Source organism: Pleurodeles waltl, chromosome 2_1, assembly GCF_031143425.1.
Source record: "Pleurodeles waltl isolate 20211129_DDA chromosome 2_1, aPleWal1.hap1.20221129, whole genome shotgun sequence".
In the NCBI taxonomy this organism is placed as follows: domain Eukaryota; kingdom Metazoa; phylum Chordata; class Amphibia; order Caudata; family Salamandridae; genus Pleurodeles; species Pleurodeles waltl.
The window spans coordinates 282,025,862-282,042,044 of record NC_090438.1 but is presented as its reverse complement, the minus strand read 5'-3'; the positions used below and the strand labels follow the sequence as shown (position 1 = coordinate 282,042,044).

Below are 16,183 nucleotides of genomic sequence, written 5' to 3'. Positions count from 1 at the left end.
TTTGTATGTGTCCTGCAGAATGCAGCATATACATAAAAAGAGGAAAAAATGAAGAGAAATTAAAACATTTCTCTTTGTTACACCTGCTTCAGGGAGACGCAGAATTGTGGCGCAAATCCATGTCTACAAATTCTCTTATAGATAGTGGTTTCCATCAAAACCTATGTTTGTCTGCATGGGAGCGCCTAAGCCCCTGCTTGATGCAAAGCTACACAAGGCAGCGCACTGCGCTGTGTTGTGCTACTTTGTGTTAGATACCAATGCAAAATGTGCTTTGCATTGGTGTGTAAATCCGAGCAGAAGGCTTTGCGTCTAACTTTGTGTTAAAAAAGCCATTGTTTCTTTTCATTACTTCAGACAGGAATTACTGTTTTTTTGGTCAAATTTGTTTAATTCAGAATTTAGAGAACAAGCAATAGAAATACAGTAGAGGAAAAAGAATAAGACATTACGTAGTGGGGCATGATGGGTTACGGTAGTCCCAAACTTAAACCGGAGGTATGGTTACAGAAGGGTAAACATTTTCGTTAGTGTCTGATGTCTGAGGAGCATGAGGTTGTGTAGAGTGGGAGAATAGTTGTGATTGTGCTACTGTGAGACCAAAAATGAGCGTATTATGCATTAGGAAACCCCCCGATAGTGTAGTGGTGGACGATAAAACAGAAGAGATGGGAGGAAGAGAGGATAGAGAGAGTGGTAGAGGCAAATAGAAAGAGTGATGGGGTATGGAAAAACAGGCACTAAGGAAGGGAAGGGTGGTATAAAGTTAGAGGACCGGGATAATGGGGGAATCAAAGGGGATGAGGGCAGAGGGATTGTTATGGGGAAAATGAAAGGCATGGGATCAGATGGGAGGGTAGCAGCAAAGGCGAAGTGATTTTGGAGATGTGATTGTCTAGTGATAACCACATTTTATGCTTGTTCTTAGAGGGAGACTTCAGGAAGGAGTTCAGAGAATTGTCAGCTGTCCTGGTGTACAGGACCCATTCCTACAATGGTTGGGTAGATAGATTGGAGAGGTCTTGCCAATCAGAATGGATGGTTTTCAAGCCAATTGATATCAGTATATCAAAGGGATGCGATTCCCAGTATCTAGTTGCTTGTAAAGATTGAGTGGATGCTACCCACTGCTATGGAGCCGAGGTCAGGGCTCTAGTCTATTTGGAGAAGCTTCTATGTAATTGACCCAAGTTTAGACTAAAATGTTTTGGGGTGAGTACATTCGAGAAGCATATGGGGGATGTTGGACTTTTTCCCTTTAGCAGGGTCATCTCCAATCTTTTTGCATCCTTCCGCCTATTTTTTCTGACCTGTTGTTGTTGGCTTTAGGACTCTGGGCTCTTTATCACTGCTAATCAACGCTAACGTGCATATGCTCTCTATGTAAATTGTATTGTTGATTGGTTTATCCATGATTGTCATATTTGATTTACTAGTAAGTCCCTAGTACAGAGCACTAGAGGTCCCCACGGGCTGTAAACCAAATGCTACTAGTTGGCCTACAGCACTGGTTGTGCCACCCACATTAGTAGCCCTGTAAACATGGCCCAGACCTGCCACTGCAGTATCTGTGAGTGCAGTTTTAGACTGCAAATTCGACTTGGCAAGTGCACCCACTTGCCAGGCCTAAACCTTCCCTTTCTATACATGTAAGGCACCCCTATGGTAGGCCCTAGGTAGCCCCAGAAGCAGGGTGCAGTGTATGTTAAAGGTGGTACATGTACTTATGTGTTTTACATGCCCTACAGTGAAATACTGACAAATTTGGTTTTCACTGTTGCAAGGCCTATCTTTCTCGTAGGTTAACATGGGGGCTGCCTTTAAATGTGATTAAAGTGCAGATCCCATTTGGGAGCTGATAGAAATGTGGAGTTTAGGGTCTCTGAACTCACAATTTAAAAATACATCTTTTAGTGAAGTTGGATTTTAGATTATGGGGGTCATTCCAACTCTGGCGGTCGGTGTAAAAGCGGCGGTCAACCCGCAAACAGGCAGGCGGACAAAAAAATGGAATTCCGACCCTGGCGGGAACCGCCAACACAGCCCGCCACTTTAACACTCCGACCGCCACTGCGGTACAGACAAGCAGCGCGGCGGTCACCGCCAACAGACAGGCGGCAGACAATGTACCTCCCACCCTATCACAACTCACCAATCCACCACCTTTTCCGGGACGGGAGCCCCGCCGATAAAAACACGGCGGAAACAGACTTCGAACGGGAAAACGCTCACCTCTACACACTCCACGAGGAATCTGGACAGCATGGAACCCGAACTACAAATCCTACCAGCTATTGTCTACCTGCTCCTCTACCAGGAGCACGAACGCCGGCGCAGAAGACAACGGTGAGTACTGCCCCTACGACACAGGGAGGGGGGAGGCAAAAAATTACGGGGACACACATACGCCACACACCCACCCCCACCCTCACCCACTACAACACACACATCAATGCAGAGCAACAAGTCAGAGTGACACCCCCCAACCCCCCCGGAAGAATGCAAAGACAAAATAAAACGATCATTAAAAATGAAGTATATTATAGCATAACTGAAGTTAAGTGAAATATGAAATATATAAATAAAATATATTACATCATGAACAATATATACATAGGTCAAAAGTCCGGGCCATATTGGCTATCATCCATTGTTCGTGGGCCAATGGGCCTAAACACATGGGCAAAGCCCAGACACGAGACCCGATTCCATTGGAGAGAACACTGCAGGGGCATCAGATAGTAAAACTACAGGCACCTCAGGGGGAAGGGAAGGGGGGCACCTCAGCCAGTTGAGTCCACGACGCCAGATCCACGAGGGGCCTCCATGCCCACTGTACCATCCTGGGGAGTGCAAAGCCACAGTCTCACAAGTCTCTGCAGTGGGTGGGTTGCCCACTGTACCATCCTGGGGAGTGCAAAGCCACAGTCTCTCAAGTCTCTACAGTGGGTGGCTTGCCCACTGATCCATCCTGGGGAGTGCAAAGCCACAGTCCATCAAGTGGATTACAGACTCCACTGGTTCTGGAGGAGGCATGGTGCCCAGAGTGCTTCGTGAAGCCCTGGCCGACACAGATCCGGCCCTGCCAATGGGCTAGCGGTGCTTGAGATGAAGGGCCCAGCGGAGCGGTGCTTGACAGGAAGGGCCCAGCGGAGCGGTGCTTGACAGGAAGGGCCCAGCGGAGCGGTGTTTGAGATGAAGGGCCCAGCGGAGCGGTGCTTGACAGGAAGGGCCCAGCGGAGCGGTGCTTGACAGGAAGGGCCCAGCGGAGCGGTGCTTGAGATGAAGGGCCCAGCGGAGCGGTGCTTGAGATGAAGGGCCCAGCGGAGCGGTGCTTGACAGGAAGGGCCCAGCGGAGCGGTGCTTGAGATGAAGGGCCCAGCGGAGCGGTGCTTGAGATGAAGGGCCCAGCGGAGCGGTGCTTCACAGGAAGGGCCCAGCGGAGGGGTGCTTGACAGGAAGGGCCCAGCGGAGCGGTGCTTGAGATGAAGGGCCCAGCGGAGCGATGCTTGACAGGAAGGGCCCAGCGGAGCGGTGCTTGTCACGGCGGGGCCCTGTTCAGCGGTGCTTGTCACGGCGGGGCCCTGTTCAGCGGTGCTTGTCACGGCGGGGCCCAGTTCGGCGGTGCTTGTCACGGCGGGGCCCTGTTCAGCGGTGTTTGACAGGAAGGGCCCTGTTCAGCGGTGCTTGTCACGGCGGGGCCCTGTTCAACGGTGCTTGTCACGGCGGGGCCCTGTTCAGCGGTGCTTGTCACGGCGGGGCCCTGTTCAGCGGTGCTTGTCACGGCGGGGCCCAGTTCGGCGGTGCTTGTCACGGCGGGGCCCTGTTCAGCAGTGTTTGACAGGAAGGGCCCTGTTCAGCGGTGCTTGTCACGGCGGGGCCCTGTTCAGCGGTGCTTGTCACGGCGGGGCCCTGTTCAGCGGTGCTTGTCACGGCGGGGCCCTGTTCAGCGGTGTTTGACAGGAAGGGCCCTGTTCAGCGGTGCTTGTCACGGCGGGGCCCTGTTCAGCGGTGCTTGTCACGGCGGGGCCCTGTTTGGCGGTGCTTGTCATGGCGGGGCCCTGTTCGGCGGTGCTTGTCACGGCGGGGCCCTGTTCGGCGGTGCTTGTCACGGCGGGCCCTGTTCGGCGGTGCTTGTCACGGCGGGGCCCTGTTCGGCGGTGCTTGTCACGGCGGGGCCCTGTCCAGCGGTGCTTGTCACGGCGGGGCCCTGTTCGGCGGTGCTTGTCACGGCGAGGCCCTGTTCAGCAGTGTTTGACAGGAAGGGCCCTGTTCAGCGGTGCTTGTCACGGCGGGGCCCTGTTCAGCGGTGCTTGTCACGGCGGGGCCCTGTTCGGCGGTGCTTGTCACGGCGGGGCCCTGTTCAGAGGTGCTTGTCACTGCGGGGCCCTGTTCGGCGGTGCTTGTCACGGCGGGGCCCTGTTCAGCGGTGCTTGTCACGGCGGGGCCCTGTTCGGCGGGCCCTGTTCAGCGGTGCTTGTCACGGCGGGGCCCTGTTCGGCGGTGCTTGTCACGGCGGGGCCCTGTTCAGCGGTGCTTGACATGTGTTCCCAGGGAACCAGATCGGACCAATATGTTCCGCTCAGTCGCCATCCGACCTTTCGCTTGCGGGGCCCTCCTGTGCGGGAGTCCTGGGCCCGTGGGTGTCCTCCTTCACACCCGAAATAGGGCTGGTGGGGCCCTCCTGGGCAGCTCGCCTGCTGCCGGAAATGTCCGCCCTGCTGCCCTTGCCCTCCTTCGCCGATTCTCTGGGGCCCTTGCCTCCCTTTGTGGATGTGCCAGGTGACGGTGCCAGGGTAGTGCCTTTGGGGGCTGCCGTCTCCGGCCTCTCGCGCCGGCCCTTCCCTTTTTTAGTTTTTTTCCCAGGGGTGGGCTGGCTGTCCCCTTGCTGCTGGCCGATGTTGCTGCCCTAGAAGCTGGTGGACTCCAATAGCCCTGGATTATGGTCCTTGTAGGTGCAGGGCTTGTGGTGGCTGAGGTGCTGTTTGGACTCTTACGAGATGGAGGGGGTGGGTCAGGTGATGCAAAGAGGTTAATTTTGGAAAGGAAAAACTTTTTAGGAGCAGTGGGAAGGGTAGGTGCAGTGGGTATGGGAGTGGAGGAAGAGGATGTGGTTGTAGGAGAGTCAAGTGTGCTGTCTTAGGGTGTAGGTGCTTGTGACGGAGGCTGTCGTGAGGTGGATGGCTGTTGGGTGGGTGGCTGCCTGCGTTTGTGTGGTTTGGAAGAGGGGGTGACAGGCACACTGGGAGAGGACACAGGGGACGTGTAAATGGTAGTGGGGGTGGTGACTTCACATGTGCGGAGTGTTCTGGTGGGTGTGCTGGTGATGGACGTACTGGCTGATGGTGGTGTGCATGCAGGTGTGAGTGGAGACGTCACAGGGAGGGAGGAGGGAGACAAGGAGGAGGGGGACACAGAGGAGGCAGTGGCTGTTGGCATGTCTGCATGTGGATGTTGCATGTGTGAATGCTTGTGTGATCTGTGGTGCTTATGTCTGGATGAGCTGCCCCTGGGTGTTGATGTGTGTGCAGGCTGGTCTGTAGGTGTGGCTGGGATAGGCAGAGGAACAGGGGAGTGGGACTGGGATGAGGAAATTGGAAGGGGGAGGCAGGAGACAGGGACAATGGCTGCCGTCAGTGCTGAGGCCAGAGCGTTGAACGATCGCTGATGGGCAGCCTGACCGGAATGAATGCCCTCCAGGTATGCATTGCTCCGGTGCACCTCCCTTTCTACACCCTGGATGGCATTCAAAAGGGTAGACTGCCCAACAATGAGCGTCTGGAGGAGGTCAATGATCTCCTCACTGAGGGCAGCAGGGGTAACTGGGGCAGGGCCTGAGGTGCTTGGGGCGAAGGAGATGCCCGCCTTCCTGGCCGAGCAGGTACGGGGCGAACGCTGAGGGGCTGCTTGGAGGGCGGAGCTGGTGCGCGGGGTGGCGGCTGTACCTGTTGTAGCGGTGGGCACGGATGTTGCCGCCACCACAAGGGAGCTCCCTTCCGAGGACGTGTCTGTGTCGCTGACGTCTCCACGGGTCCCCGTTGTGGAGCTCCCCTCGCCCTCCGTCTCACTGGTGAACTCGGAGTCGGTTGCATGGCCCTCCGGGGCCATGTGAGATGCAGCTCCCTCGTGCTCCGATGCCACTTCTCCTCCGCCTGATGATGCTAATGCACACATGAACAGGAAGACCACAAAAAAAGGGGTGGGGGGAGAAAAAATGACATGTTAAGTGCATGCATTGGCGACACCGTTGGCGGAGAGGACAGACACAGAAGCCCCCTGCACTACGCCGCGCACTCGGTGTACACTACTCAATTATTGTGACTTGGCCTACAAGCCTATGGACGACAACTGCACACATAGGTGACCCAGGGCCATGGATAGCTGTACTTAGCACCCTACAGAGGTGGGGGGCGGGGGCACAGGGCCATGCCTTACGGAGGGGCCCAGCCTACAGAAATCGCCCTGGCCTAGAGATACCCACAGCCCTCCTCCCCAACCAGACACCTCCACTGTGCGCTAACATAGCAGAATGTGCTGGTACTCACCCCCTTGTGTCTGCTGTGATGTCCTCACGCGCCCATCCAAATCGGGGTAGGCCACCGCCAGGATCCGGGACATCAGGGGGGTCAATTGACGGGAGCCACCCCTCCTACGTTGGGAGGCCATCCCTAGCAGAGCCTCCGCGGTCTTCCTGCTCCCGCGGCGGATGTCCTTCCACCTCCACACCTAGTGTGTGTCTGGGGCTTGGCCTGGGCAAGGCAGGATCTTGAAACAACAGAGACTTCTCTTTGAAGTAGGCCTACTTCAAAGGCAGAAAGGTGAATAAGAAGAGCACCCAAACCCCTGAAAATCAGATTACGTCAGGAACCAGGAGGAACCTCTGCCAAGGAGAAGAGCTGGAGAGCTGGAGGAGGAGTACTGCCCCTTTGCCTGTGACTGTGCTTTGCTGGGTTGACCTGCAGCAGCTGCTTCTGCCCAAGAGAGGAAAAAGACTGACTTTTGTATGACTTCCCACTGGTGAAGAATCTCCAAGGGCTTGAACAGAGCTTGCCTCCTGTTGTTGAATTCTCAGAGACAACAAAGACTTCTGTCCGTCAGCACTTGGACTTTCTGCTGAGAATCCTGCCTGCCATGTGGTGCGCTAACCTGCCTCTGGGCCCTGAAAGGTGCATCTGGTGAAAAAGGAGAGAAATCCAGACAAACACCACAGTGCGGGGAAACTTTTGAAACACCACCCGCTTCGCGGCTGAAAAACAATTTGGCGCCAGCCTCGCGGCTAAGGTCAACTCTCCACCTGCATCGCTAATGGGAGATCATGCAACATGGCTGGAGAAATAACGTGCAACACCCGTAGCGAATGCTGTTATCGATGCAAGCCCCCATGCAGCGTGGTTCCTGACACTGTGCGACCGGATTTTGACGCAACATCGCAGGGCATGGAAAATCAATGCAAAGCCTGCATGGACCTGAGCTGCCCGGCTGGAATTGACACATCGCTCTCATGCGGGAGAGAAAAAACGAAGCACACAGACCCAACCGGAGGAGGAACAATGCACGTTCTCGCTTGCGAGTTAGAAATCAACACATTGCTGGCCTTTTCCGACACACGCTCGCCCGTGCAGCTTTATTGCCGATGCTACCCTAGTACTTTTGTACTCTAACAGCGTTCTCACTGTTTTCTAAAGGAGTTAAGACTCTTTTGCTTTTTAAATTCATTACTTGGTTTGTGTATGTTGGATTTTTGTCGTTTTGGTCTTGTTTTGTTTAGATAAATATTATGTATTTTTCTAATTCTGTGTTGTGCCATTTTGTAGTGTTTTCACTGAGTTACTATGTGTGTTGGTACACATCTTTACACCTTGCTTCTGAAGTTAAGCCTGCCTGCTCATGACAAGCTACCAAGGGGGTGAGCGGGGGTTAACTGAGGCTGATTCTCCTTTACCCTGACTAGAGTGAGGGTCCTTGCTCGGACAGGCAGTAACCTGACTGCCAACCAAAGGCCCCATTTCTAACAGGGGAGATCACCCGTAGTCTCCTTACAACTCCAACGTTTGTCTGAGTCTTTAAGACCGAGTTTATATAGTTTGCTAGGGGGTCCAGTTGGTCATGTAAATGGTCCATAGAGTACACTGAGCTAGAACTGCTGTGATTTTATTCAATGCTAGATTCGCCCAAATAGAAGGCCAGTTCAGTGATGGGCTCTGAGTGGTATTGGTGTTGCTTACGAGAGCTTCCCACTTGACTTGGATGTGATGGGTTAGAGAAGAGGTCTTGCAGGTTAATAGGGAGTACAATTTTGAAGCTATGTGACCTCCCTTGGTGATAATCCTCAGTGATGAAGGAAAGTTGGGTGAAATTGTAGGTTTGCATTTGGATATAGTAGCTTTTATTTATTTTTTAAAGGTGTAAAAGTCAATGTTTTTAAGATCACATTTAGATTTGAGATGGGAATGGGGTCTGAAATGGAACTTAGGTCACCTATAAAGAGGATGCCTTTGTTTGTCCATTTTTATTAGACGTGTGGTTTGCCCACTGATTTGAGGTTATCATTACACCATAATGATGCAAGATAAGAATGATGCATTTTGTTGGGGAGTTTGTTGTAGATTTTTAATAGGGCCTCGGCTGTATGAGAGAGAATACTTTCTGCACGTTCAGAAGTAAACTTTAGAAAAATATTGGAATCAGCTCTTTTTTAGCTTTCTTAAATCAGCATTTTTACCTTTTAGCTGCTTGAGCACTGGGAGGCCCTTCTGGGTAGCCATGCGCTCTCCATGAATGGAATAGAATGGAATAGAATGTTCTGACTATGGTCTTGTTTGTGCTAAGGGCTGTGAGTGAGAGTGGTAAGGCCAGAGAGATTTCGATGTTAAGCCAGGCCTGGGAAGCTATACTAGGTTGAAGCAGCAAATAGAGACCCGGTCTAGATAGATAGGCGGTCTGGAATTTGCAAAAGTCTGTGAGATTGATGCCTCCTAATTTTTTTGATAGTTGCAATTTTTTAAGGAATAGTCTTGTTTTTTGGATTGTCACAGAAAGTCATTAAATACGTGATCTATCTTGGTGAAGAAGTTATCTGATAGGTAAATTGGGGAAATGCTGATGAGGAAGTTGATGAGTGGAAAGATCATACTTTTGATCCTTTTGGTGCTCCCCAACCAGGTAATGACTTTGGCTGACCATTTGTTCAGGAGGTCTGTAATTTTGTGTAGGATGATTTTTTCATAGTGCCAAATTGATTATCTCAGGTTTCGATTGAACCAAATGCCTAGCTATTTTATTTTGTCTGGGACCCATTTGAGACAGGGATCCCCCATAATAGAGCTATTACAATGGATGTTCAGCTGTAGAACTTCTGTTTTGTCTTTATTATAGCCTGAGACAATGGCAACTTACTGATTGTTGATATAATGCTGGACAAGGCAGTTTGAGCCTCGGACGTAAAATTGAGAATGTCTGCATATGCTAAAAGTTTTTGTGGACCAAATGGCAAAAGGAAGCCCGAAATGAGCATATTCTCTCCAATTTTTATGAGTAGTGGTTCCAGAGGTAGTAGGAAGAGGAGAGGGGGGAAAGCCTGTCTAGTTCCTTGTTGAAGAGTGAAGCTTTGTGACAGGTTTCCATTGATGTACATTTTTTCTGCGGGTTCTTTGTAAAGGGGTAAGATAATATCAGTGAGATTGGGTCCTAAGTTATATTCTGTAAGGGTGGCTTGTAAGAGGACCACAAGAACTTGCAAAAGGCCTTTTATGTGTTGAAAGCAATTACACATGCGGGTTGGTTTGGGAATTTGATTTTTTAATTACATGGCTGAAGACTTTGATATTATTTGCACTAAATCTACCCTTAATAAAACCTGTTTATGAGGGGTGTATGGCTTTTTGTAGGATATATTCCAGTCTGAGGGCAAGCACCTTTGCATACATTTTGCAGTCAATTTTTATTTTGAAGATAGAGCTGTAGTTTTTAGGGTAAGATGGGTCTTTACTTTCTTTGGGGATCACAATTATGGTTTCTTCGGCCACTGTTCTTGAGAAATAGGAAAATAGATCCTCCATGGGGAGATGAGGGATTTACCCCAAGTTCAAGAGAACGAGCCAGGGAAGTCATCGGGCCCAGATCCCTTCCCAGGTTTCAGACGTTTAATAGCTTTCATGATCTTGTTTTGAGATATGGCTTTTCTAGTTTAGATTTGGTTGTATTGTCAATTTTTTTAAATAGGAATCATATTGAGGTATTGTAGGAAAGATCAAAGGTGATGAGATGCTTTTAGAGTACAGGTTGCTTACAAGGATTGAAGGGTGTTTAGAATATCAGCTTCTTTGGGTAATAGGGAGCCATGTTCCTTTATAATAGAGTTTATCTTAGGGCGTGAGAGTTTTGTTTAAGATAAGAGGCCACTATTTTTTCTGCCTTCTTATGTCCATAAAACGGAGATGCCTTTGTGTCTTGTTGCCTAAAAGTTTGTTGAAATCATATTTTACTTTCATTAGATGATTGAAGCATGATTTTTCTGGGTTTGCTTAAAGGTGATTTAGTGATTTTATTTCCTGTTCCAGTTTAATTAGGATGGCGGTGTCTTGTTTACTCCTTCAGGACATAAGTTTGATCATAGGACCCCATATAGTGGATTTCATGACATCCCAGAAAATGTGCAGGTTCGGGCCTGAGTTTCCATGACATTCAATAATGAGTTTGAATTCTTTCTCAATCGTCTCAATCTTCTCCCTGAACATGCAGTCTTCCGTGAGAATATTGTTCATTCTCCACATGTTGTGCTTTTTTGAGGAAACATTACTGCCGAATTGCAGGGAAATGCCTGAATGATCAGAAACCGGGATTGGCCCAGCTGTGGGGCTGGATGTTTTGGGATGTGGACATCTTCTATTAGGATATAGTCCATGCGAGAGAATGACTTGTGTGGGTGAGAAAAGAAAGTGTAGTCTTTACCTGTAGGAAATAAATATTCTCCACGCATCGTTCAGTTTGAGGGCAAGAAGAGTTCCAGGATCCTGTCCCAAAAAAGGTTAAAGTCACCACCCATAATGAGTCTGAAGAGATGTGTGCTATTTTTTTTAAAAGTTGTACCTAGAAGGAAGGACAATCATTATTGGGAGCATAAGTGGTTACCATGACCATCTCTTTATCATCTTTTTGAGTTTTGTTGTTATACATGTGTCCTCTGGGAATGCTTCCAAGAATGTAATGTTTAGGCCTGAGGTGTTCCATATGAGGGTAACAAGGCCATTGTTTTCTTGGTAGCTGGCACACAAGATATGTCGTTAACCTATAGTTTTCGTAAGAGAGAGGATTCCTTCAAGGAGATCTTAGTTCTTGAAGGAGAATTAGGTCCCCTTTGAGTTTATGGAGATAGTCCAGAATCCACATGCATTTAATGAGGTGGTTCAAACCATTCGCATTAAGGGCTAATATCTTTATGTCATTTACTATTATAAATGTGTGATTCTTAGTAGATGTGGATAAGCTGAGCGTGTGGAAGAAGTTCAAAATAAGAGTCTCAGTGCCACCCAGTGTGGGGAAGGAAGTGGAGGAGTGTAAGGGTGGGGGAAAGGGGTGGGTTCAGAGGAATGGTGGGGTATGGAGGAAGGAGGGGGCTATGGGCCGGGGGTAAGGATAGTATTGGGCTGTGCTAAGGGTGGGGGTAGGGTAGCAGGAAGTAAGTGATAGAAGATGAAATGTGAGTGGAAGGAGTAGAGAAGAATGGGGAAGAAAAGAACAGAGATCCATTTAGAAGAAAAGGACAGAGATCCATGTACCTGTGTAGGCACTCAGAAGGACTGCTAAATATAAGCAGAGGTAAAGCAATAGAGGCTACGAGGATTTGCACTCAGAGTCAAGGAGGCAGAGCCACGCCCTTGGTGTGTTATTGGATGAGGAGTCTTTGGCGTGGGCTTATCCAATGGGAGGAACTATGACGTGATATATTAAATATGACGGTGAAGCAATGTGTATTCTGTGATGTTGCAATGGTGCAATGGAGGAGATAGGGGTTTAGATAGGTTATCAGCTTGTGTGAGTGTTGGTATGTAGGCTTGTACGTCATCATTGAGTAGTCATACAGAGGGCAGGAATCGTGAGGTGCCTGATGTGTGAGGGTAGTGAATCCCAATGTGTCACGCAGCATGGTTGTGAAAAATGTCATATAATTGAAAACGTAGACACATAACATCTTGAACAGTATCTAATGCAACTGTGAGATAACTCTGAAACGTTAGGTCATTGCTTGACCTATGACCAAATGTATATCAAGATCATACGGAGTAACATCTGGGACTAGTTTAGGACCTGCTGGCTTAGGTCAGTAGAAATAAAAGTATTATAGAGAAAGAAACAATGGTCAATATAGGGACCTAATATAGCAAACTATAACAGGTGGCTGGAGTGAGCGATCAAAGGAATACTATACATTTTTGTGTCTTTGGAAAAGAATGAAACTATAATCACATTGAAAACTCATTGCACGCTTAAGCTCCTTTTTAGGTTAGGTTAGGTTAACACCACTGGCAGTGAGCATGATTTAGGAGGCTCTCATGGGATGTCGAGACTTTAGTTGAAAACAGCTGCCAGTCTCAGCATGTCCTTAAATGTAGATCTCTTCACATAGAAAAGCATCTATGGGAGACGTATTGATCCAGGAGTTAGGTATAGCATATAACGGTAAGCTGGTGTTTAGATGCATGCAACTGGGTCTGCAGTGCAGTCTATGAATGTATTTGGCAAGTGGAATTAATGGTTAGTAATTGTTAATAGATTAAAAGATATTAAATGGATCAGATGTCATGGTAGTGAAAGGGTGGAATAGCAGAATTATCCCTGTAGGATTTGTAAACCAGGGTGGCTGGTTTGTCAAATCGGGAGGCATTTTGAGTATTTTTGGGAGTTATTCTAAGATAGGTGCATATAAGCTAAAGCAGAATCAGTACCCTGTTTTGTTTGTTACACAAAGTTAATGGATAGTTACAGGTTACGTGTGAGTTCAGAGACCAAGAGGAGGTAACTTAAGAGCTCATATCCAAATTTTGTATCTCTGTAATGAAAGAGTCCAACTTCACAAGGTCCACGAACAGGGTGGTTTTACCATTGTAGATGTTTTTTAGTCGAGTGGGTCCAATAAAGGAAAATTGTACCTTCAGGTATTTTAAAATGTTTCTATGGGCTAGGAAATCTTTCCTCCTTTTCACTGTGTCCTTGGAATAGTCTTGTGATATACCTATAGAGGAGCCATTCCAGATGATCCTTTGCAGGTTCTTTATGTGAGATTAAGTCTGTATGGGAGTATCTAAGAAGGTAGAAGATCAGAGCTCTGGGCAATGAACCTCCTTTCAATTTGAAGGTGGGGACTCTGTGAACCCTGGTTATTTCCAAGTATTCACTAAAGTTTAGGCCCAGAGTTTGAGGAATCCATTTTTCTATACAGGTGGCACAGGATGAAGCTTGATCCTCGGTGTCTTCTGGGAGCCCAAATATGCAAAAGTTTCCCTTCTGTGTCTGTCTTCCAAGTCTGTCAGGTTTCGCTCTAGCCTGATTAATCTTGAAATGGTAGCAGACATGGTTTTTGAAGCGTTTATATTTTGGTCCAGAGGGTTCACCTAAACTAGATTGTGCTTCCTTCATCCTCCCTCCCAAGTGATGTATATTCTTCTTTATGCTTATGAGGTAATTTTGCATGAAGTCTGTGCTTGTTTTGGTTGATTGCACCAAGATGTGTAGAGCGTCAAGCTTCTGCATGATGAGATCCAGAGTGAAGTTGGCATCTGCCTTAGGTTTGACGGCGATATGGGAGCAGGAAGGTCCTGTTCAGATCTCTTTCTGGCAAGTTTTGACTCTTTAATGTCCCCCCTGGCTTCCTTGGGATCGTGAAGCCTCTGTTCTGCCATGCTGGCAGTGGGAAAAGTTCAAGATCAATATGCTGTAATTGCCTAAGGCGTTGGGTAAATTATCAAGATCCCTATGGGGTAAGATAATGAGGGTGAGCGAGGGCAACTGTTTAGAGGCTGTTTCCTCCTTTTTTGTGACTACGGTTTAAGGAGCAAGAGGAAATGTGGTTGAGCAAACCTCCATGGGTGCCTTTCTGGTCTGGTAATCAATAGCAGTGAGGAATTAGTCACAAAGGTCCCTTATTTATTGGTTATGATGGTGGCCATCCTGGGGTCAGGCAGATGGTTACACTTGTCTGTGCAGGTCTCACTATTTTGATGGTACACCCGCATGAGGCGTGTGTAGTGGAATTCCACCCCTTGAGAATTGAAGTGTTCCATAAGCACTTTGTGTAATAAAATACTGATTAAAAGGCAGTCACTCAGTGGACATGGTTGTTTGTCTCAGCGGCAGCCATTTTATGACCAGGCAAAGGCTCATTGTGCAGTCAGGTTGCCTTGCCTGGGTAAGCCTCAATGGCACCTTTGCTGTGCTGGTGCTTGCCTGAGGGCGATGTGGGAAGCAGTGTAGACGATGGAAAAGCCACAGTAAGTGCCAGGCATGACAAAGCTTCGGCTCTAAGTGACTATCTTCTCAGGCAGTAGCCACGTCCCCCAGACAGGAACTACTGTTGATAGTACAATTACTCTAAGCTACACAATGCAATCAACTGCCACCAAGTTTTACAAACCCAGCTTACAAAAGTGTGTGAATACCTCTGAAATTCAAAAACTCTGATAATCTAAGGGGGCAGATTTATCATGCAACACAGCAAAGCAACTTGCTGTAGTGCATTGCGTAAAACAGATATGACAAAAATGCTACACATTTACAAAGATATGAAGCATTTCTGCTTTCACCAATGCAGGCACCCATGCACTACAGTGCAAGGTTCACTGTGTTACAGCCAGGACAGTTTTTGTGCCGGAAGGGACAATTTTCTGCACAAAGGCAATTCTTGGAGGCATATGCTTCTTTCTGTGTGTGCTGCGGAATGCAAAACATGTGGAAAGAGGAAAATATGAGGGGAAATAAAGATATTTCTCCTAATTATCCTTCTGCTGGATAGGCGCACAATTTTGGTGCAAACCCAGGTTTACAAGTCTTTGTAAATCTGGGTTTGTGTCAAGATACCTGTGTGGATGTTTGGCCCATGCTCCACCATTGTAATGCCACCCATTGTATTTAATAAACCATGCAAAGTGTAAATAGTAAATCCCAGTTAAATATACACAAGGACAATGCAAGTCCTTAGTAAATCTACCCCTGTATCCTTTTGATTGTTAGAAAATGGCTTCAACTAGGGATATTGAGGAGCTGACAGTCATTTCAAAGTGTGTCTGCTAACAGTACAAACAGTTGGAAGCACATCATCATTCTTTTGAGGAATAGCAACATCGTGCAGACAAAAATGTGCCAAATTGCAGAAATTAAAAGGAAATGTCAAAGCTGAATGTAACATTTATAATTTTAGAGCCCAGTTTGAGAAAAATAAACCTGAAAAATGAAACTGTTATAACAAAGATTTCTTTCTAATTTTAGTCCATTGCATTTTTTTGATTTTTGAATCAAAAGAAATCATGGTATTTCCTGCTGCCTTGCCAGTAAGGAAAGATATGTCATCTTCATGCTTTTGGATGCTCATGCAAGATTTAATGGGTCCCTGTACAGAACAACTTTGAATTGTATTACCCATTTCCTGCTATTGCAAGCTCTCATGAAGGAAGAAATACTAACATGATATATTACATTTACAGAAGAAGCGTCACACAAAAGCAGCTGAAATATGTCTTGCCTGTGACCACCAAAAACTTAAAATGACACTGGAAAGTGGTGTGGGGAAAGGCAGAGAAGGGGTGAGGTTTAGAGGTAGAAATAGAATAGACAGAAGTCGAACTGAAAGAAAGTATACTTTCCAAGGCTGGTGTCTTGGGCAATTGCCCACGTTATTAAAGCATGGTCTTGCTGAGCATATCGTTTATGCTGTATTTTCTTCTGTTTCATTCACAGGATACAGAGATTTCAAGAGGTTCCATATTAAATACATATGTAATAGGTGCAAGTGTGACTGACAGAAATATTGAGAACCTTGATGATCCTGTGTCAGTTACTCTACAGCATTTAAAAGAAAATAAGGTACTTGTTACATTATGTCATAGTTAATAACAGTTTTATTTGCGTAAATGTCAATGATGAATACAATTTAATGTTGGTGTTTTGATTTGGGTAGTCTGTAAAGCGATAC

General features: G+C 47.5%; 1 protein-coding gene across 2 annotated transcripts in view; it reads left to right on the top strand.

Annotated features, from left to right (window-relative positions):
• ADGRG4 (adhesion G protein-coupled receptor G4) overlaps positions 1-16,183 on the top strand; it is a 1,350,632-nt gene that overhangs the window by 884,852 nt on the left and 449,597 nt on the right. For both annotated transcript variants that reach the window (XM_069212461.1, XM_069212460.1), the window contains exon 16: positions 15,949-16,074. In XM_069212461.1, the coding sequence (XP_069068562.1) occupies positions 15,949-16,074 (126 nt within the window). The remainder of the gene's footprint in view (positions 1-15,948; positions 16,075-16,183) is intronic.